The following is a 22,722-nucleotide window of genomic DNA, read 5'->3' on the forward strand; positions in this document are numbered from 1 at the left end:
AAGAAACTCAGCAGTCAGATCATTAAGACACTGATATTTGGGTATACTGTACCCAAGAAATGGAGTTGAGTCCATGGTGAAAATTCCTCACACACACTGAAAAATCCTCTACTGGTAAAGACATTAGGTACCACAGTGCTGCCAGAGGAGATGCTTAACACTGTTCTTCCACTGTGACTTTTGAATGTAAATTTACAAAGTAAGGCCTAAGAGAACATAGTAGCAGCAGATATTGGATGACACTGAACAATATAGAGCAAGAAAAAGTCTCCCCCTCGTGCAAAAAAAGTATATGCTGTAAACTCAGTAATGCTGTAATTTACTGAACAGTCTTTATCCTGTGTGATTAAAACAGAGACAACAACTTGTAACTAGCGATGATACAAAATTTTTAATCTACATGCAACATTTATGGAACATCAAGGCAACAAAACATACAGTTTTGGCGGTTTAAAATTATTTTTTAAAAAATGATTAATGTTTAGAACTGAGAAGATGCACACAACTGATTGCCCATGCACAAAACGACACCCAGAAACACGTGTCAGACTACATAAAAGACTTCAGCTAAACGACACATGTAGCTCTAAGAAAAGAGCCATCAGTGAACACGACTGAAGATCATGATTACTGCCCCCTCCAAAACACTGATGTGGTGTGAGAAGTGTTTAACAGCAAACAAGACTGATTAAATCACTGTACATTGATGCAGAATGTTAAGTTGTGGAATCTGGATTCCCTCACTTTATTTGTAGTAAAAATGCATCTCTAGTTTACAAATTTGTACTTAATAATGTTACTCAAGAAACAGGTGCTTAATATGGTAACAAAAAAAAAATCCATGAAGTAATGGACATTCTGAAGGTGTGTGAAAGGATTTAATGGTCAGAGTTTATTACAGAGAAATTACTTGTGTGGGTATATGAGGGCTTGAAAGACCTGGTGGTTTTGTTAAACAGCTTTAAAATTCTGCATTAAAACAGCATCCGTGGTTGTGTACCCTGCCATGAATGTAATGACCTCCAGCAGCATGGAGTAGAAAGTTGAGGAGATGGATTCTTATCCTCTAGCTAAATCCATCAGTGCCTTGAGTTCCAGAAATGCATAGCCTCATACTTAAAAAGACTAAATATTTCAGTTTAGGTAAGAATTAATTATCTTTCTGTCAAGGCCACACCATGATGACCAGTTTAAAGTAGTAGTGCCAAGGTATCATCACAAGAGGCAAATCAACTAAACCTGTAAAGAGTGTAGTGACATACTGTAAACGCCTAGGAGTAAGCAATAATTTAAAATTTCTGTCTTGTATTGCAGCTATTCATGTAAACAATTTATGAAACTTCTTTGGCACAAAAAAGCATTTTCCCTAGCACTTATAAATACAACATACTTACATGCGTTTCACTTTTGTTTAAAAAGTTACTAATTATACTGATAAGCATTACCTTGATTAGCAAAATTCATAGATAAAGGATCCATTGTATCTTACAAAGAATTAAGAATATAGTTTGCAATTCAAAAACTGTTTTGCAAACATTGAAACTGTAGGGTAATCTGGAAAGTTAGTTACATTTAAAAAATGTCTCCCTTTTTTTTTTTTCTCCTATCAGTAATTTAAATCGTTGGCAAGTAATTTGAGAAAACTGACTTAAAGAAGTTCTGCTCTATTACCTAAGCAAGAAAAATACCTACTGCACTACTACGGGGATGAGAAAAGTCTTTTAACACACAAATACAGTCATTATTACATTGTTTCCCCTTTTTCACTCTCCTTGGGATCTTGCCAATAAACACAGAATCCAAACTTCACAAGATGCTTACCCCACCATCCACAGCCTCCATCTTTTCATCAAGAAACTTTTTGTATAATGTTAGATTATCTGTGACCCAAGCCACTTAAAAGCATTTAGTGAGTTTGCTCACCATTTACAAATCGCTATGTATGCTTGATTTATATGATCAAGTTACATTTGTTTTTCACATGCAATTTCAAGGGTCTGTGTTTCAGTGTGACTGGGACATCTCCTAAGTGCCATGATATTAACAGGAATGCAAAACCTAACACAGTCAACTTGAGAAAAGCTGTTGATAGGTTAAATATGCTATTTGAGGTCCTATGCAACATACACATACGAAAAGCTGGATTTTTAGGTAATTGTTTGCCTACAAAGACTGGTGTTCAGGATTCCCTGTCTGTTCTGCAGGAGTTGATAAATATTTAAAGCACTGCAGAGTACAGTGGCTAGAGCTGGTCCAGGCTAGTGCAAGGAGAAACAAAGCTGATGGCATTTAAGTATGGGTCTGATTTCCAACTGTTTCATTTTAAAAACCAGTCATAAACATCAGATTATACATTCTGTACCTGCCCAAGAGATTTAAATAATTCCAGACTAAAACAGAATATCTGGAAAGTCCTCTGGGGGAAAGAAAACACAACTGAAAACTGACCAAATTTGTGAATTATAAAGGTATCCATGACAAGAAAAAATAAAGCAGCTTATTTTTTAACTCAAAACTAGCAGTCTTCACTGCAAGTCGTCTTATGGAACATAAACCAAATGCATACAACAGAAAGCTCTTCCTTCTTGTGTGCATCTCAAGATGGTGTTAAGCCTGGACTTGTCATCTCTGTTGTGGGGCTTGCAAGGTATTCACTTGATTTCAGACTTGTGAGAGACTTGTAGCTTGCTACTGATGTAAGAGAGCCACAAAGACCAAGCAATGATGGAGTGTCTTCCTTTCCTGTTAAGAAAAAGAAGAATTAAGCTAATAATTTTTGCAGCACAAGCTTAGTTGAGCATAAAAAAATGAGAGACAGAAAAAGCTGTTTAATCTACAGTACTGTGAATTCCATAGTATGTTTCAGCATGTTTCATCAATGCAATTGGGAAGACAACTTACACCACCCCTTCCCTATCCAGGTGGTACAGAGATCCCTACCCAGGCCTTACAGGCTGGGCTGAAATCAGTCTTGAATTAAATTAGTCTTTAATTAAATTTTAATACTGCTTACAATTAAAAAGCAATTCAAAAATTTTTATCCTTGATTTTTTTTTAAGTTTTAGCAGTTATGTAACACTAAGGTTTTGTATTGGCAAATCTATTTAAAGCTTAGAATTGATGAGGTGCAAAAAGGATTCTTTTATAACAATTTATAGTCTGTACTATTTCAAAAATCTTCTAACATTTTCTTGCTTTTTCAGAATTGCCCACAAGATGGAGCAGCTAAGCTTTGATAAGCATCCAGGTTTGAAAGGAGGTGTGTGCATATATTACATTTATATAGACAGTTCATATCATGTTCCTCTCTCTATTTTAATGGAAACACTGTCAGGCTGCCTATCCAGTTAAATGTTAAATGCGAGATGTAATGACAGTGGTAGTTGCAAATCCAGTGCATTTAATCATTCTTTTAAAACCAAAAAAAGGAATTAGAAGGAGTTTGTTATAGCAGAAAGATGTCAGCAGATCCTCCTTGTAGTGAGACTGACTGGTTCTGTAATGGAGAGGGAAGAGATGTGCAACATATTTAAAGCTTAGCTTTAAATACAGAGAAGTGGGGTGGGCATCTTCATAAATCCAAACTTATTTGAAGCAGAGTCCTTAGGGAAGCTGAAACACTTTGCATAACAATGAAAAGTATATTTTTCAATGTGTATTTTCTTCACACTGAAGATTTGTCTCACAGGGACTGAAGTTCAGAGATGTGATGAACAAAATTAAAGGAAGACATTAGACTGGCTCTATACCTTCATTTAACAAGTTAATTCCATCTTGTTTCCCATCCTGTGAGTGACCTGGATCCAGAGAGGATTGAGAAAGACTAACTTCTGCTGAAAGCTGGTCCAGACTTTGAAAACTTTTCCTGCAAAGCAAGTAATATTTGATAGCAACGCATTTAAAGGTCTAACTAGGTACCTTCAACTCTCCTTAATTTTTTTTCTCAAAAGACCTATGCAGTTAATCTTTATTCTCTTAAACACTATTTTTGTTTATTTCCTAAGCCAGTTCTTTCCTAAAGCAACAATGCATTTTTCTGCCTTTAAAAAAAAAATTAATCCAAAGGAAGAAAATTTTTATGGCAAGCAAGAGAAACTGATTTTAGTTACCAGTGATCTTTGTGTATTGTAACAAGTGACTCCAATAGTCCAATAGATCCAAAGTATGCTGAGGGAAAGAAGTCATTTTCAGTTTCCCTGTTCCTCCAAGGGGGTATCAAAATAAATATGAAACTTACTCATCCCATTGTTGATTGTGCTTTCTATAGAGTAGAGTGTCCAAGGCAACAGCATTGACATCCAGAGCTCCTGGGGAAGGCCACTGATTGGTGAGGTGAGTAGTTAATTCTTGTCTTGATCTCAAGTCATTATTCTTTAGCACAGTTCTGTGAATACAGAAAGAAAAGAGTCTATTAAATGCAGTTCCTTAAGATAAAGGAAGACTAGGACATAGATTATCATGGAATCATCGTGGTTGGAAGAGACCTTCAAGATCATCCAGTCCAGCCATCACCCAGCACTGCCACTGTAACCCCTAATCCACATCACCCAGTGCCAGACCCAGATGTCTCTTCAACACCTCCAGGAATGGAGACTCTGCCACCTCCTTGAGCAACCTATTCCAGCCTGACCACCTGAATAGTGAAAAAAAAATTTTAATATCTAATCTGAATCTCCCCTCTTAAGTCTCATCTTAAGGCCATTTCCTTGGGTCCTGTCATTGCAGGCACAGCAGAAGCGACTGACCCCCATTCACTACAAACTCCTTTCAGGAATTTGTAGAGAGCAAGGAGGTCCCTGCTGAGCCTTCACCAGACTCAATACTCTCAGCTCCCCCAGATGTCCCTCACAGGATGTGGTTTCTAGACCCTTCACAAGCCTTGCTACCCTTCTCTGGATACACTCCAGCATTTCAATATCCTTTTTGGAGTGAGGGGTCCAAAACTGAACACTGTACTTGAGGTGCATCTTCACCAGTGCTGAGTACAGGGCAATCAACACTATTCTTGATACAGGCCAAGATGCCATTAGCCACCTTGGCCACCTGGCCACACTGCTGGCTCATGTTTTGCCACCTGTCAGCCAGAACCCCCAAGGCTCTTTCTGCCAAACAGCCCTCAAGCCTCTCCTCCCCCAGCCTGTAGCACTGCAGGGGGTTGTTGTGACCGAAGGGCAGGACCTGGCATTCCACCTTGTTGAACCTCATGCAGTTGTCTTCAGCCCATGGACCAAGTCTGTCCTGATCTCTCTGCAGAGCCTTCCTACCCCCCAGCAGATCAACTTAGCGTCACCTGCAAATTTACTGAGGGCTATCTCAATTTCCCCATCCAGATCATCAATAAAGATGTTAAACAGGACTGACCCCAAAACCAAGCCTAGGGGAACACCACTAGTGATCATCCAGATGTTCTACTTCAAGTGACCAACAGACTGCAATTTTCACAAAGCATCTTAAACTGTTCACTTTTCCTAGGGGAAGCAATTTAGAAACACATTGAGACATATTTAGCAACCAAAAAAAAAAAAAAAAAAAAGGTTGACATTTGAATCCTACAAAAGCAATAAAGAAAAGGAACTGCATTTAAAATGTTCTTTCTGCCAGCATAATGGTAATTAACAGGCCAGCTATTATCCAAGCCCACTATGGGAATGTGGTGTGCTTCCCTTGACACCAATTTTTTTGCAGTTTGAACACCCTTGCATCCCCACTTTTCTGGAATGAACTAAAAACCAGAGTATGTCTATAGTAACTATGTCTATAACTGATATAAAAAGTGTAAACTGAATACCTTAAATGCTCAAATTAGTTTTGCCTCATATTCCCAATAAAGCAAATCAGTTCTCTAAAATTCTAGCAATGAAGAAGCTAATATGCCAGTATTGGAAATCACTTGCCAAAAGTCATACTGAAATAAGGAAAGTACATAGTTTTTCAGGCTCCAGGACCAGCCTTTTTCCAATAGCACAAGGCAACCTTTGATCTGCCCTTATGCTGCTGCTGTAGAATAACTAGAAATAAAAACAATAGCATTTTGTAATTGGATTTTGTAATTCTTCCAATCCACAAAATACTAGACAAGAGTAAAATGTTGCTCTAGAAAGAGTTTGACTATCTCTGGCCTGAAGCAAAAAGCTAATTTACTCATCTCCATACCAAATGTACTCAAAAGTTCAATACCAAATGCCATGTTGCTACCCAAAATGCCAAACTGCTCAGCAACTTAAACTTAAATAACTATTCATGGCACACATACATTTATGTGAATTTTCCAATATCATTGTCAACAGGTCTGTTTTTACAATACAGTTTTTATTCTGGTGGTATTTGAACTGATTAGACAGGAACCTCTGTAAGGGCAAATAACAGTGCCTAAAGAGCTAAAATTTCCCACAAAACAAAGCAAGACAGTAGTAAGCTCAGTGAGGAACTTTTAGCAGCTGAGTTTGACAGAGAAGACAGATTCAGAGTTTTATTGCACGAGAAGGGGATGAAGCACAACCACAATTAAAATTAGTTTCAAGAAACTTCTCTCATGATGACTAATTCCCTCAGTGTTCATAAACAATCGGCTTTTCTACACAGCAATCAACACCCTCATCCTCCTCTCTAAAAGGTCTACAGGAATAACCACTTTGCTAAGCCAAAGCTCTCAATAATTACAAATACCTTGCGTGGTATTCACTTCCCCACGTAATAACCCTAATCCCCTGGGGAACATTGAGCACTACACATGGCTGTCACAGGTTTGTTGATTTGAGGAAACTGAAACAGTGAGATAACAAGTTCTTATGGGGTTTGCCACGTACATTACATCACCTCCTCATTCAGAAGGACAACTTGAATGTTTTCACAGAAGTTTCATAACAGGACACAGTTTATATGAGCAACTATGCCCACAGAGCCTAAATGCAAATTCATACATGTAACTTGTACATGCAAACTTCCATTTGGACAACCCCTGTACGCTCTCACAGACACAATATCACAGATACACATCTACAGACAAGTTGCTAACAGTGGAAGTTTTGCATTTGACATAGGTTTCTATATTGAATATATCTATATTTCTACATTCTGCAAATCTTTACACCCTTCTAACCTGAAATTTCACCTTTTCTGTGTGAACAAAGAAATTCTGAAGTGAAGACTCACCAAACTTTTCCAGAATTTTAACATAACATTTAAAGATAGTTTCAGTTAATCACTTCTTAAACCATTCCACCATGGTCAGGAAGAAAATCAGGCATCAAGTACGATACAGAACTAAATATTCTCCTCTTAAAACTTTCATTTTGAATCTTTAAAAGTATGTAAAAATAGATGTAAAATTGTAAAATCAGTGCAAGCACAGTATCAAAGATATATAAAATAGTAGTATAGACAATAAAAAGCTAGACAAAATATTCAAACCAGATGCTATTAGTTGCCACCTAATTTATCAGCTTTGTAGATTATTTAGCTCTTTGCCCTTCTGCAGAAATTTTTCAAGTATCGTAAGATTCCACTGCAGCAAAGAGCCATTATAAAGGCATTGCCTGCAGACAGCAATTCTCTCAATATGCAAAAATTGGTACTCCCTTTGTTTAACCAGACTTATTTGAAGAGTCAAAGTATTAAACTGCACAGAAACATAGAACTACTGAGGCTGGAAAAGACCTTTAAGATATTGAGTCCAACCATAAGCCCACCACCTAAACCATGTCCCTAAGCACCATGTCAACACAGTATACAGAATCCTCACACCCTTAATCACCATGAGGAAAGATGATCCTGTTACAGATATTCAGAAGCAGGAAAATACAAAAGCATTTACTATAGAAAAAGTTGAAAGGGAAGAAAATATGATCAAGTTTTAACAAAAAAAGCAAATACAAATTTCAAAACTCAATGTGCAAAAAAGCTGCGCAAGACTATAGAGTGCTGTCCTGCTCTTGTTCAGACAAAAGAAACTCTTTCCAGAGGTTACGAACTCTCAAAGGAGAACAACTAATTTTATCCAAGGCATATTGAATTTCTATAGTAGTGCTCTTCTTCCCCAGAATGCAAACACTGTAACCAGGCTGACCAGCTCGGCGCAGGGATGCTGCAGGGTTTGAGGCAGGGCTTTTCCTCACACCGGGACTGCAATGAGTATGCAGTTCTATTTTTAAATAAAGTTCAATAAAACATGGCTTTATTGGTTTTGCAGCTGTGAGGATTGATAAGGTTTGTAGACAGTGTGGTAAGCCACTTAATACATGAGTGAAGGCAAGGACACTCCAAAACCAAAAGAGGATAAGTAAGAGGCAATAGGGTTTACTAAAGGAAGAAGTTAAAAAACAAGGAAGTACAGTTAAACCGGAGTGAAAACAACCATATACACCAAGCTCTTAACTCCTTTTCTTCAGTCTGGAAAAGAAGATAAAAACAGTAGCTAAAAGTAATAATCTCAGGAAGGCAGTTGGTACATGGAGAATACAGTGGATCTTAGTAAGAGATTGTATGGCTGTTTTTTGAATGAAAGACAGGCAGTGTGTGAGATATGGCTGAGCAGGGTATCCTGGACTAAAACAGTGGGACTGTGAAGTGAAGAAGGTTCTGTGCATGTAGGAAGATTATGTAAGAACTTATGAGAGCAGAGGGGTTAAACCATTTATGGTACATTCTCTAAACTAGGCATGAAAAAATTCTTGATTTTATTATTAAAAAATTCTTGATTATTAGAGCCTGTGAACTTCCCTGCTCTTATCCAACTAATTGGTATCTTCTGTGTCTACAATTATTTCCATCTCTTTACAGTCATGGTGGCAAAAGGTAGCAGAAGCTGTTTTATAAACTGCAGGAAGAAAACAGTTATACCCTTAGCAATCCTTACCCCAAACCAACACTTTTGTAAGACAACTTCATACAGGTCTAAGTTCTGCAAAAATTATAAAATAAAGAAATAGTGAAGAGATAGGCAGAGAAAGAACATTCAACAACAACTAAAACATCAGTTTATTACCAACATTCATCTTAAACTGAATCCAAAAAACAGCACTGTACCAGCTACTAGGAAGAAAATTAACTCTATCCCAGCTGAAGCCAGGGCATTTCTTTTAAAATGACCAAATACTCTTTGTACTACTTCACAGCATAGATTTTTCCATAATGCATATATATACATATATATATGGGAAGTATAATATACACAGTCTTGCCATATTGTCCCAGGATAACATTTATTGAATTGTGGTGGGATTTTTTTAAATATCTGAAATAAAGAAAAACTCCACACAAATTGAAAATACTACTGCAAGTAATAATTTGTTTGGCAAAACAATCAGGAAAAGAGATGAGAACATCTTAGTACTATACTAAAGTACATCATTAAAAACTAACAAATATTTGCCTTACATTTATTTTTTGTTCTCTATACCAAGAACTACTATTAAAATTAGGCTCCTCTTCAATAACAAAAAAGCCTGTTCAGTAAAAACATCCTGCTAAAGAATTCCTGCCTATTACAAAAGATTACTGATAAGTCTTTAATTAATCAATACTAATATACTCCCAGGGTGAAAATAAGTGTCTGCAGATACATATGCTCCTTCTTGGCCTGTAAATTTACTCAAGTTTACTCAAGAATAAACAGAAGCAGCCAGAGCATTCATCAGGTTTACACAGCTATTCCCAGAAATATCTCTGCATGCTCTTGACTTTCAGTTCTTTAATTGTGTATTTAAGAAGCTGGGAAATGTGAGATTAGTGAAGTTTTCACATAAACATCCTTCCCCTCTACTGTTAACTCTCCCTGTGTTTGTTGGGTACTCTTCAGAATATTTACTTGCAGATTTCCTCAACTTTAATTATTTTGAGATGTTTATTTAATGATTTTTATTTTGAGATTATTAAGCACATGCAGGATATATTTTCGTAAGGTACACACAAAAGAATAAAATGCAATTGACAAATCACTGCTCATTTCCATCCCTGCCACCTTTCAGTTCTGGCACAATCACCTTAGGGGCCACTGGCTAAATGAAGCATCAAAAATAGCTATTTTAATTTTTTTTTTGACTAAGATTTTTGTTGTTGTTGCTTTGTTTTGTGTTTATGTTTTTAAAATCTAATTCCTAAGATAAACCCACAAACACTTCTGTTGGCGCTAGCATTGCTTTTGGCAGCTCAGCTGCCTCTCAAGAGATTAAGAAATTACTGCTTTGAATTAACACATTCAAAGCTTCTGCACCTTGAAAGTGTGACCTGACTTAATAGTGAGAGAGAGGAACAAAAGACAACCTGTATGTTGGGCTCCTGCATGCACAACAGAAATTATATAAGTTAGTACAGCTGGTCACTTACTATATTGTAACTGTATTTTCTATGGGAATTTAAAAAGAAATAACTAAATAAAATTGAATCTCAAGTTTAGCCCAAGCTAATATAGAAAAGCCTTTCCTGTATAACCACATAAAATTTCTGGTCTGATTTCAGCTATACCAGATTTCCAGTTTCCCTTGGATCAAATGCAGATTCATTGGAAGCCTATTCCAAAAGTTCCATTTACATAGGTTTTTTTGTTCAATAAAACATAAGTCAGTTCTGTTTCCAATTATACCTATGAAAAACCAGTAATTTCTTACCTGCAAGTTTAATTTCTCCAAATCCAGAAAATGCCAGTCCAGTTGGCAATTTGCCCTCCTACCAGCAGATGAAGACAGGAAATAAACCAAACAGACTAATTCCCTAAGAAAGGGAATTACATCAGATGAGTGTTCCAGTTCAAGAACTACCTGAGTAGTGAAAAGTAAAAGTGAAAATAAAAGCTTAAAAAAAATAAAAACATTCGCATAAGAACAAGCTTTAAAAATCTTTACTTAGGACAGGAAATATGGAATGCAAACTCAAATTGATAGCATACATGAATATAACTAAAATCTGTGAAAGCAACTCCAAAATAAGAAGAGAGCTCCCAAGCTGTCAGTACTGTAGCACAGCAGTGAGCTGTCTGGACTGGTATGTCATTGGACTTTGAGAAATTAGATCAGCAGGTATGAAAACGAGTTACTTACCAGTAGATTCTGATGCTGTAATATAGCATCTCTCTCAGATTTGTGCCCTGTACACTGAAACACTATTCCCCAAACTAGATGCCAGAGCAGTTAGATGCCAGCAGACTTTCTAAAGGCAGTTGCTGCAGTGAAAAAAAAAAAAGCAGGAATGTCCTACCTGCAACACATTTTCTTATTTTGACTGACCAACAGATCTTTGTGTGTCACAGCAAGGGCACTACTTGTGCCACAGAACAGATACCCTTGAAGCTTCTTCAGAGTTTTTTTAATCCTCCTCTATTGTCTCTTAGAGAGATCTTGAACTATATCCTAACAAAATTAGTTATCAATTTTATACAGCCTTCGATTTTCTTGACCTTTGGATAACTTGAGGAAGTTTATGCTGTCAGAAATACCAGCAGCTGGACTCCTGAGTTCTAGTCTAACTGCAGTGGAGACTTTGTTTCTGAACACAGACATCCAGAATGAATCAAAACATACCATAATATGTTAACTTTGTATATGCTCACTAAAATAGCACTGCAGCATGTCACTGACACTCTTGATGTCCTAGGACAAATAACCAGTCCTGATTCTCTAGAGGAGAATATGCACAACACAACCAGTGTTCCCAGATAGTAGATCTTGGCAGAAAACAAGAATACTGAACTTGATCAGCAACCAAACTACTGAAAAAGTAAAGAGCAAATTTAAAGTCAGTTTTCAGCTATCAGATCATCTCTGCTGGGAAATGGAGGACTCTTAGCAAAGAAGCTTTTCTTTGACAGATTGTTTAATTCGACTTCTGTAAATATCCTCTCAAACTCAGTTTGTCATTTAAGGATTCTTCTTCCCTTACGTCAGTGATGTAAATACAACATATCTGTTTATAGCTGAATTCCTTTAAAAAACCCATTTCTACAAGGGTGTGGGGAAAAAAAAAAAAAGTCAAGATTTTTTTTTTTTTCTTAACAGATCAGGAAAACTAGTATTCTCAATAACTTTTTTTTCATTTTAACTCAGTTCCTTTGAATTCAGAAAAAACAACTGCAAAATGGTAAAGTAACTTCGGGCTGACTGAATGACCACTTTTTCTTTAAAATTCCACTATCATATTAAGCCAGCAAGAGTTTCAGGAGAGATATCCAACAGGGTAATTAGAAGATTAATCTTCTACACACATAGACAAGTATTTGCCAAAACTAGCATATATAAGCTCTTTCAGAATGCCATGGTTTTAATTACAAATAAAAATGTAAAATATTAGCAGCAAGCCTTGAGTAATATCAGTCCTTCTTGGCAGTTGAATTGAATTAACAGAGCTGCCAAACTATGCAAACAGTAAGGCAGAGCTTCAAAATCTTAGAAATTGCAGAATAAAAAAAGGAGGGTGAAAGTCTTATCCAAGGGCAAAGGGGTGGGAAAAAAACCCACAAAGGGCAAAGGGGTGAAAAAACAAAAATTCACAATCAGAGGGTAACAGTAGAAATGGAGACATGGGAAGGGGTAAATGGAGGCAAATAAAAAAATCTTTGCCAACATAATTTGAGTTATAATTTGGATAACAACATAATGAAAAATTACAAGGTTAAGTGGTTGCGTAAGAACATCTAAATGACCAACAGAAGAAACACCTCTCTATACCTCAACCACTTGCTAGCCTAAACAGGACAGCAGCTAATGAAGTCTTCATGCTCAGGAATCAGGGAGCACACTAATTGTATTTTCTTGGTTATAATTTCAGGCATTTCACTTTATCTATTTAAAGCCTTTCTGGAACTCATTTAGACTGTGCTTTATTTTAACAAAACACTGAAGAAACACAAGACACAAAGTTAAAACTGGAAAAAAAAGTGGTAACCTAAATTTACAAATACCATCCATAATTTTAAAAACCTCCAACATTTTTGCAATCATGTGTATACACACCTTTTTTTGATCAAACTATTTGTATTTTAGAGAAACTTACAATTTTATTGTGAAAGTATAAAAATAATTTTCTAATCTTTTTGTTTACTGGATATTTATTTAAACCAATAAATCTAGTAAAGTAAATCTGAAGTTCAGGAAAATTTAAATATATATTTCTTTTCTCTGATGAATCACAGATACTCCTTCAGTATACCAATGATAAAGTAATGTCTGTAAATACAGAACTAGCCTATCCTCCCCATTCTAACTTGGCACCATTCTTCCACCCTTAAAAAATCATTATTTTTTTACTATTTATCATTTAAAACCCATTTAGTTTGGTATTGAACTTCATGGAACTTGCATTAAATATATTAGAAAAAATTAAATCCTGCTCAACTTTTCTCATTTATTTATAAGCAATATGAAATACTTGCTTTTCTCATCAGTACTTTCTGGAATACAGAAGCAAATGTACAGTAGATGAGTATGAAGGTTAAGAAATGAAGTACAAAACCCTGTAACTCTTAGAGCAAATGGTAATGCAAGGTTATTTATCTAAAAAGATAAAGCATAAAAAGATCTAATTCAGACTCTGCAATTGCAATCCAGCAGTTAATGATTATGCACCATGACTGACTTACCATAATTATTACCTTTTTTCTTCTAATCCCTCCATTTGCAGCATCAAGTTATTCAAACTCTTTTATGAAAACAAAGCCTCAGGTTCACCTGAGGTTCCAGACACAAGATAATTCTCTTTGTGAAATTAGAAGAGAAAGACACTGATGTCTGCTGTATTGCTATGCCAAAGCAAGTATTCTTTTTCTGCCACAGTTCAGGTATTTTAACAGAGGAAGAAACTCATAATCCACACATTATGTTTTCCTACAGTGAATGCACGTCATTTGCAACTGCATTGTACTGAGGCCTTCAGAGGCTCAATACTTGTTATTATTATTATTATTATTTTGAAAGGCCTTACTTTTCTCTGTTCCCAATCTTTTAATTCTACACTGGACAGATATTCTGGAATTTAGAATGCATAAGGTGCTCATGACCAAGTAACTTATTAAAAGCTTTCCTGCTTGGTACTTCTGTGCAATGCCTTTATACATAGAAGGGAAGCTATGGGAGGAGAAAAGATGCCACTATAAAAATGGATTTTACACATTAGAATCCTAGAAGGGACACACTGCCAGGTCAATGTCACTAAGTATGCAAAATGGTGAAAGAAAAGTTCCCATGGGTCTCTAACCCACCAAGGGGAGTGCAGGGGAGAAGGGAGCAGAAGGCAGACTCCTTACAAAGGTCAGTATTTTTCATTTTGGAGTCAGAAAACATTTTGCTGTAAATATTCCAACACATCCTTGAAGACACCGATAGCTTCAAATGCTTTACACTTTTTTTAGAATGTTAATGTTTATTTTAAAATAAACCTTTTAACCTCCCTTTTTAATAGCTGGGAACGAGATACTAAAACACAGGGGTTTAAAAATAAATGCCTCCCTATCTACTGCATCTTGTAGAGTAAGCCCTTCCCTTCAGGCTGCTATCAACCCAGAAACTTTTGACTTTCACTTGTACAATAAACCCACATGGATTCTAAGAATAGAGCAATCATGTTGGAGGCTTGATTGCAAATTGTTTAACTGTGCATAGTTCTGTACCTTGCCCTGTATGTTCCTCTCTTAATTGCAGGAGTCTCTCTGTCTGTGTCCTACGCCCAGCTGAACTTTTCCTCGTTATATTTGCAAAAAAGGAAACACCCATGTCTTCTTGGGTTTCCACCTCGCTAAAACCAGAACTTCCCTTCTTGCTTCTCAACTCACACCCTTGTAAAACAGAATGGGATTAAAATATTGCAGCAAACTTGAAAAGAAAAAATTACACAAAATCCGGCTTCAAAACACTGCCTAAACAAAAGTTTTAACATCTCTCAGAATATGTAATATTTTTTCTATGTTGTAAAAAAACAAACAAACCCCCCCCCCCCCAAAACCTAAACAAACACACACACAAACTGAAAAATGAAGGACCTGAAAATCAACCAGACGGCAATACTAAGATACTAAGGATTTCAAACTGCTGCTCAAACTTGAGGGAGAATCAGAGGACAGACAGGAAGCATTACAAATAAAAGCATGGCTAATGTGAATTAGGGTTTGATACCAGAATCCATGAAAGCTTTAAAAGGAAAGGATTAGCATTCTCAGTTTTCACATTCTAGGAAAGAAACTTGCTAAGATCAAAGATTAAATTTTCATCTTCAACTTCCTTTCAGCGAGAAAATAAAGCAGCTGCAACAAATTGGATTTACTGTACTTAAGCAGTTGAGGAATTCAGTTTCTTTGAAAAAAGAAAAAGTCTTAAAAAAGGACTATCTGAAATGAAGGGAAGAGGGCTAAAAAGAAAAATTGATCCAGCCGTCCTATTTCTCCAGATGATTTAGGTTTTGAGCTAGGAGTACAAAGCCAGGCAACCCACCATAAAGTTTTACTCACAAGGAGACACAAAACACAAGCTAAATTTCAAAGCCTTTGCTCAGACCCTCCTGCTTCCATTTCTTTGGAGAAACTTTTCTTTGCCTTGTCCCTGACAGCACAGCCATAGCTACATCCTCTACAGCTTTCTGCCTTTCTCTCTGAGCCTCCCCTGCCTGCTCATGGGCAGAGTATTGTGGCAGCACACTGCAGATTCCAGAGCATTTACAAACAGCATTTTGACAAAGTGAGAACAAGCAGAGGTCCTATTCTCATAAGCAAGATTTTTAACCAAATGAGGCATGACCATTCATTGAAAAGAAATCATCTTTGCTACAGAGAATATAGTGTATCTTCCTTTACATAGTCCATAACAGACCTGGTAGGACATGGTGTGTTTGAAACAGAGAAGCTAATTTTGCCTGGAGTTAATCACACTTGAATTTACTCTGCATGCTGCTCACAGAACTAGCATGCTATCTTCAGGTGCTGCTGAGAATGAGCTGATGGACCTTTCTGAAAGGCAAGGAGCATTACCCTGAGCTCCATGCACAGCTAACATGGGGAAGAAACTGTGGACAGAGTACTCCAGCAGTCAGTCACTCCAGCCTGGAAAAGAGGGAAGCATGACAGGCTGTGCACACGTCAGGTGTGAAGGCATATACAGCACACTGACTGCAATTAAAGAGTATCACCGAAAAAAACCCAGCTTCTCAGGGTTGCAGGTACACTGTCATTTCCTGTCTTTACAAAGATATCTGTATTATTCAGCTAAAAAATGCAGTATTGCTGGATATTAAAATATGAAGTATTATTCATATAATAAAATGTTAAGCTATATTAAGACATTGAGAATGAAGGAAAAGCAAAGTTTGGATCTTGAAAAGGCTAATTCTGAAGGAACAGCCAGACAAAGTAAACCTATCTTTAAGATTTGACAACACATTAAAAAAAATCCTTAGTTATACAGTCAAGCTTAATTCAATAGAAGATGTGAGTGTCCCTACAATTTAATTTGATGCTTGTCTGTGCCTTAACTAGTAAAAGAATTCCAAATATGGACGACTGACTTTTTTTCTGCCCCTAACTTTTCTTCCCTCCATAAAATATCATATCAAGATGGAGATCTAGGAAGAAACAGTAGAGGGAGATAAAAAGCAGAGTGGTATAAAATATAGCATAGTCATTTAATTTACAAAACTAATGTCACATAAATGTGACAAACTGATAAAGAATTACACCAGTTGGGACAAAGGGTCTGTACCATCTTACACCAGGCACAACAACCTGAGAACCTGAAGAAATTCCTCAGGAGGAAACATTTGGCGGTAAACATTACATAAATCACTGCTTTCATTTCAGCAAAAAGCAAAGCAGAAGAAAAAACTTTTAAAGCATTTTGAGAGTTTTTCTGCTTTGCATACAATGCTTTCCTTTTTTCCTTTCACTTTGTTGAAAAATATGTTCTATGTTAAAGTGATCAACTTTTATAACATCAGTGAGATCAATTTTTATAACATCAGTGAATCAATATGCAGGAAATGAATCAATCAGGAAATTGATGGAATCTCTCTTGTAATCATACATCAATATTTAACATATTTATATATCAATTTCAGATGTAGAATCTGAACTTTAAAGTAACAATAGCAGAGTTTGTGGTAACACACATAGTGTGTTGGTCAAAAGAAAGACTAAGATTCACCCTAAGGAGGAAAAAAGCCTGTTTCAGCTGAGCTAAAGAGTTTTAATACAAGGATGTTGTGGGCCAATGGTTCCAGATTTTGCCCAGTCACATCTTTGACTGAGCTAACTAGTCCTTCAAGGCAGTGGTCTCAAAGTGAGCTGCAGAAGATAATCCTCTGGGGTACTGGAGAATAACCCCATTTTTGTACTGCTAATAAATTTTTTAAAATACAACATTTTGTTTATTTCATCTTTATCTTATACTCTTCAATTTCTATTTTTGCATGTTTAAGAATGCAAATAATATATTAGCACAAGAGTATATTTATATAATGTATAATAATTATACCTACGTTGTGGGGGTTCTTAGAATTTTTTTACTGATGGGGTGTGCAGTCAAATGTCTCTGTGCTTCAAGAGACATTCAACATTTCTTTGCAGAAACATAGAGGAGGAAGGAATGTCTGCCTCTGTACATTTTGAATACTCCAGGATGCAGTTCTTTGATGATTTGGGATCCCTCTCACATCAAATTACAATTCTGTAATTTGAATGCTACAGAATTAGAACTATTTTCTTCATCTAGACATGCCATGGATCACAGGCTTCTCCTGGCTGCCCTCCTGTGAGCTGTTGTTTTCAAGCACTTAAGAGCTGTTAATTTAACATACTTTAAGCCCTTTAGAACTGCCTCACCCTCACTGTAAAAATTCACTATTCTTAGAGAAGAGTGGAGCCAGAAGCACTGTTCTGTAGTGTACAACTATAACAAATCCTAGGAAAAAAAAAAAAAATCACAGTGATGACATCTGAAGAAATAAATGAAGGCCCAGAGTGGCTCATCATTATTACAATTCACACAGCTGAAATGCCTCCTGAACACTGACAGACTGGGGGCATCAACCACCACTCCAGGAAGTCTGTTCCAGTGTCTGACCTCCCTCTGGGTAAAGAGATGTTTCCCAGTGTCCAGTCTGAACCTTCTTCCTGATGAGCTGTGTATTAGCTTAAATGTGCTGAACTGATAATCAGGTTGTCTATTGCAGATTCACTTTTCGAACTTGATTTGCCATCAGACATCTGCCAACAAAATAAGAGGTCCAATCCTCACATGGGTGGGCATATTGCTAAGAAATTCAATGAAGCTGAGAGACTCAAAAAAAGGTTACTCTTTTGTGAATAAATAATTGATAAATTTTCAGCTTCACCATTTTCCAGATATTGGTATGCATGAGATCTGTAAAATGGCTTTTAACTAAATTGGAAACTATGTTGTTCATTGTAGTTTGAATATTCAAGTGTGTGAGACAAAGTTAAGAATACTGAAAATTGTAGAACACGAAGCATAGCAGCTGTAAAAGAAAAATTTCTTCCAAATTTTTCTGACCTCCAATCCCCATATTTATTTCATGCTTTGCAGCAAACCCCCTTACTAAACGTGCAAACAGAAAAGTTTCTCTGCAAGAAATCTAATTTTTAACCTGAAGTCCTTGATGATCTGTTGATACTGGGTTAACTGGTTTCCAAGTCAGCAACAGCCTATACTGCCAACAAAGTCAGATCACTATTCCTTACCTTACATTTCTTTTTTTGGTGGGGGAAGGCATAAATATATATATAGACTCAGATTCTGTCAAGTCCACTGAAAAGATACATAAAACATTTTTCTTTGCACGCCTGTGAAATACCATTTTGGAAACTTCAACAAAACCTTACTCAACAGAAGTTTGAAGTCATAGACTTTGCTACCTCAAGAACAGCAGCGAGTAGAATAGAAGAGCATCATTAAAAAGAAAGTATAGAATGTTTATTTATAATAGTTTCAATTACACAGCAAACAATCCTAAACCAGATCTCAAAGTGTTTTACAAACAGCAATGCAATATGCCTTGGGTAGAACAGTCCCAAACTTGCTGTGATCTGATGAAGAACTCCGATTACAGCGTACATTCACTGCTTCAAAATGCTAGCAGAGCAAAACACTAAGTTTTGGTATTACTTTAACATCATTCTAAAATGGCTGGACCATAAAAAGCAATTGGCCAAAACTCATGCCTCATTACAGACACATCACTGACACAACACATTCTGCTGCTAGGTCACCTTTGGTTGGAATAAAAAACCCAATACAAATACCAAATATTATAAAAATAAGTTAACTATGACTGATGTTGAGCATTAGAAACTTGCTAGGAATATTTCTTCCCTCCCTCACCTGACAGGGAGGCTACACTCACAGCAATAAAAATGTAAAATTATACCGCTCCAAATATCTAGTGTAGTTCAGAATCCTGACTGCAGTGTCTCGCAAACAGATATACAAGAACAATGTCAAGATACAACAGAGGTTATTCCACAATTTGAGCCTTTACATGACAAAGCCAGCACACAGAATCAAACCTGAAAGACGAAGATCTTCAGAACAGTCTGACTGCATATATCTCAGCTAAAATTTAACAGCAGGTATGAACATTCAAAATTTCCAGTATCAGAGGAGGTTTAAATGAGTTCACACCTTCCCCCGCTTCCCCTAAATAACCGGGGATACCAAAGCAGTGTAACATGAATCATTAGGCATATCAGTAAGTTCAGAGAAGAACTCAAGAACAGGCATCTCTCAAAAACATCCAGTCAATCAGAGGGGAAAAAACAAAAGAAACTTGGAAAAAACACCTTTTTTTCTTACTCAACTCTGCATTTGGCCTAAATAAAATGCCAATTCTGTATTACTGAACATTTTCATAAAATCCATTTCAAGCACTGGCAATAAAATGATCTATCATGAGAGAGAGAGAGCAGCAGGGAAAAAAGGGCTTTGCTTATAAGCTTGAAGTACTTTACTATGTAGAAAAGACCCTTTTGGACAGTGTCTTCATATATTCTCTTTATCATGGATTGTCTCAAAGATCTTAGATGGCTGCCACATTACTCCAGGGCTCAGACATTTACAAATTAATCCAGATTTAAGGCAAAATAACTTCAATAACTTCTGTTCTTATCAACAGAACACTCAACTGCTGCAGGTGCACCCCATGGCAGTTTCATGGCAACCCATCATCAGACAGTGAGTCTTCCATCTGCCTGGGTCTTCAAACACAGAATTACAGAATGGCTTCGGAGGGACCTTAAAGATCATCTTGTTCCAACACCCTGCCATGGGTAGGGACACCTTCCACTAGACCAGGCTGCTCAGAGACCCATCCAACAAGGGAAAGTCTCTGCAAAAGGAGAGTACCTCCCCACCCAACAGACAGGGCTGAGAGGATAAACTGTATAATGATCATATGATACTGAAATATTTATCATACTAGAAATTACATATGTTATTAATAAAAAATAAGTCTTCTACCGTTATAGCATTTTGCCTTCCACTGAAGAAAGGGTGATAGTGAACTGTGTTGCCAGTTTGAATAGTTTTAGGACTACCAGATGAACTTCTACTGTGTCTGAGACATCACAAATAAATTAAAATCTAGCCAAAGAAAATTAATATTTACCCTCTCTTGCCTAACTTTAAAAAAATCATCTTCAAAAGGTAGCTGTTTTCAATACTTTTAAGGGTAGCCTTAAAACTGGAAGTAATAAAATATAAAGAACATTTCATAAAAACATGTAAAAAATTTAAGCAAGTTTACTGTAAGCTGTTTCAGATTTTAAAAATTTTTAATATTTAATCTCAGAATTTTTCTGTTTCACACTACTGCAGTTTCCAGGGAGCCATTCCCAAATCTAAGACTTGTCCAGAAAAGGAAAAAAGCTAAAATACATCAATTTCTTTAAGAAGTTGACTCATTTCCATAGGATCAGAAACTCCACATATTGTACAGTTATATTACTTAAATAATTTAATACTGCTCTAGCAATGCTTCCTCATTATGCTAACTTACAACTGGTCTTGCAGTTCCACAATGATATATTCCAGCTGCTCCTTCTCCATTTTATGGGCTAGATCCATATCTTCAATTCTTTGTAACAGCAGTTTATTCTGTGAGACAGATTCAGACAGCTGGTTTTCTCTGAGTCGCACCAATTCTTCAAGATAACCCTGAAAATGGAAGTTATTAAAAAGCTTTAAAGAACACACTATCAAAACTTCTTTCGATTATGCATATTCATGTTTTTTGATTTATGATGTATACAATTTTACTTTGGGGTTGTTGTAGGGTTTTTTAATTATTTATTTTTAATCAGACAAGTAAATTGACTTTAGATTAGTTTGATATGTCCTAATAGGTAACAGGAAAATCACATATTTGTTTATATTCTTGCAGAAGAGTAGAAAAATGGATGAAAAAAATGAGACAGAAAAGCCACCAGCATGAAACACTAATTAATCTTTCAAAAACAATTGTCACTAGTACAAAAAAAACCATCAAAATTCTGAAAAACTGAACAGGTGCAGGATGTTAGATAATACACAAGGGTAAGAGTAGATTATATCTACTGCGTGGTTCTTTATAGTTAATGAAAGGGACTCAGAATTACTATGAATAAAATATCCAATGTTATTTTAAAGTTTCTTTGAACTTTTGAATCACACATTAAAATCACAAAGAAGGTTCCAGCATGTCAGATGTTAGTAACTTCTTAGAAATTGTCAAATAAAACCAGATACAGTAAGTCTACGCTACATAAAATTGTGCACATTCCTTGAAACCTGTGGGAAAATGTGCAACTGTTTTATATGTGCCCACATTTTAAAAAAAGGTATTAAAAACAAGGTAGTTTTCAGAGACACAGTCTGTTCTCAACTCCTGTTGAGTTAGGAAAACAGGTTCACGTTAGCTGGTAACAAAATGCTACTAGTGTAATTCATCTCCACAAAGACTGTTGAGGGTTTGAAGCATCTCTAGTCTGAGAGGAAACAGAAGGAACTGGGGTTGCTCAGGTCAAGGCTGAAGAGAAGAGGGTAAGGAAAAAGAATCATATCAGTGTGCATCAGTGTTTAATGGGACGGTTGTATGCATGATGGAATCAGACTCTTCTCAGTGATAGCCAGTGAAAAGAGGCAATGGGCACAACCTGAAACAAGCATGGAGGAAACTATTTAAATATAGGAAAACTTTTCTTTCTGCTTTCCTTTTTTCCCCAATAAACACTGGGATGGGTAGTCCAGACAGGCTGGGGAATGTATATCCCTGAGATATTCACAGCCTGACTGAAAAAGGCTTTGGGAAAACTGCTCTAGTCTACCTTTTTCTGAACAGGGGGATTGAACAATCTCCAGAGGTGCCATCTGACCACAACTACTCTGTGATTCTATAGTTAAACATGGTTCTATCCATTGGATATATTTATATTTGACAGGAACTTTTAAGTCTCAGTACAATTTCCAAGGAATCCTGAGAGCTTTTCAATATGCCTAGTTCTGCCTCATCAAAAATTACTGTTATCTTGACTAAGATATTCCTTGGAGTTCTAAGGAGCATTTCAAAAGTACTAAATGATGCATTACAACATAACAAATTTCCAGCCTCTCAAAAACATAAACACAAAACAAAACAAACAAAAAATCAAACCATTTTACAGAAACATTTTAGATCTGAAGTACCAGTATCACAAACATAATCCTCTGAACAGTAAATACCTCTATCTATAATGACACAGAGATGCACATCCCACCAGTAAAA

The 22,722-nt window shown here is 36.4% G+C and overlaps 1 protein-coding gene across 1 annotated transcript in view; it reads right to left on the reverse strand.

Moving 5' to 3' along the window:
• Positions 1-716: 716 nt before the first annotated feature.
• The window catches only part of RUNDC3B (RUN domain containing 3B), a 50,891-nt gene continuing 28,885 nt past the window's right edge, over positions 717-22,722 (reverse strand). The window contains exons 8-11 of the mRNA XM_066198097.1: positions 20,980-21,137; positions 4,238-4,384; positions 3,750-3,865; positions 717-2,742 (exon numbers count right to left, since the gene is read on the reverse strand). Of these exons, the coding sequence (XP_066054194.1) occupies positions 2,597-2,742; positions 3,750-3,865; positions 4,238-4,384; positions 20,980-21,137 (567 nt within the window). The 3' untranslated portion in view covers positions 717-2,596. The remainder of the gene's footprint in view (positions 2,743-3,749; positions 3,866-4,237; positions 4,385-20,979; positions 21,138-22,722) is intronic.

Source organism: Chamaea fasciata, unplaced genomic scaffold, assembly GCF_029207755.1.
Source record: "Chamaea fasciata isolate MVZ Bird 193981 ecotype frontalis unplaced genomic scaffold, bChaFas1.0.hap1 SCAF_1, whole genome shotgun sequence".
In the NCBI taxonomy this organism is placed as follows: domain Eukaryota; kingdom Metazoa; phylum Chordata; class Aves; order Passeriformes; family Sylviidae; genus Chamaea; species Chamaea fasciata.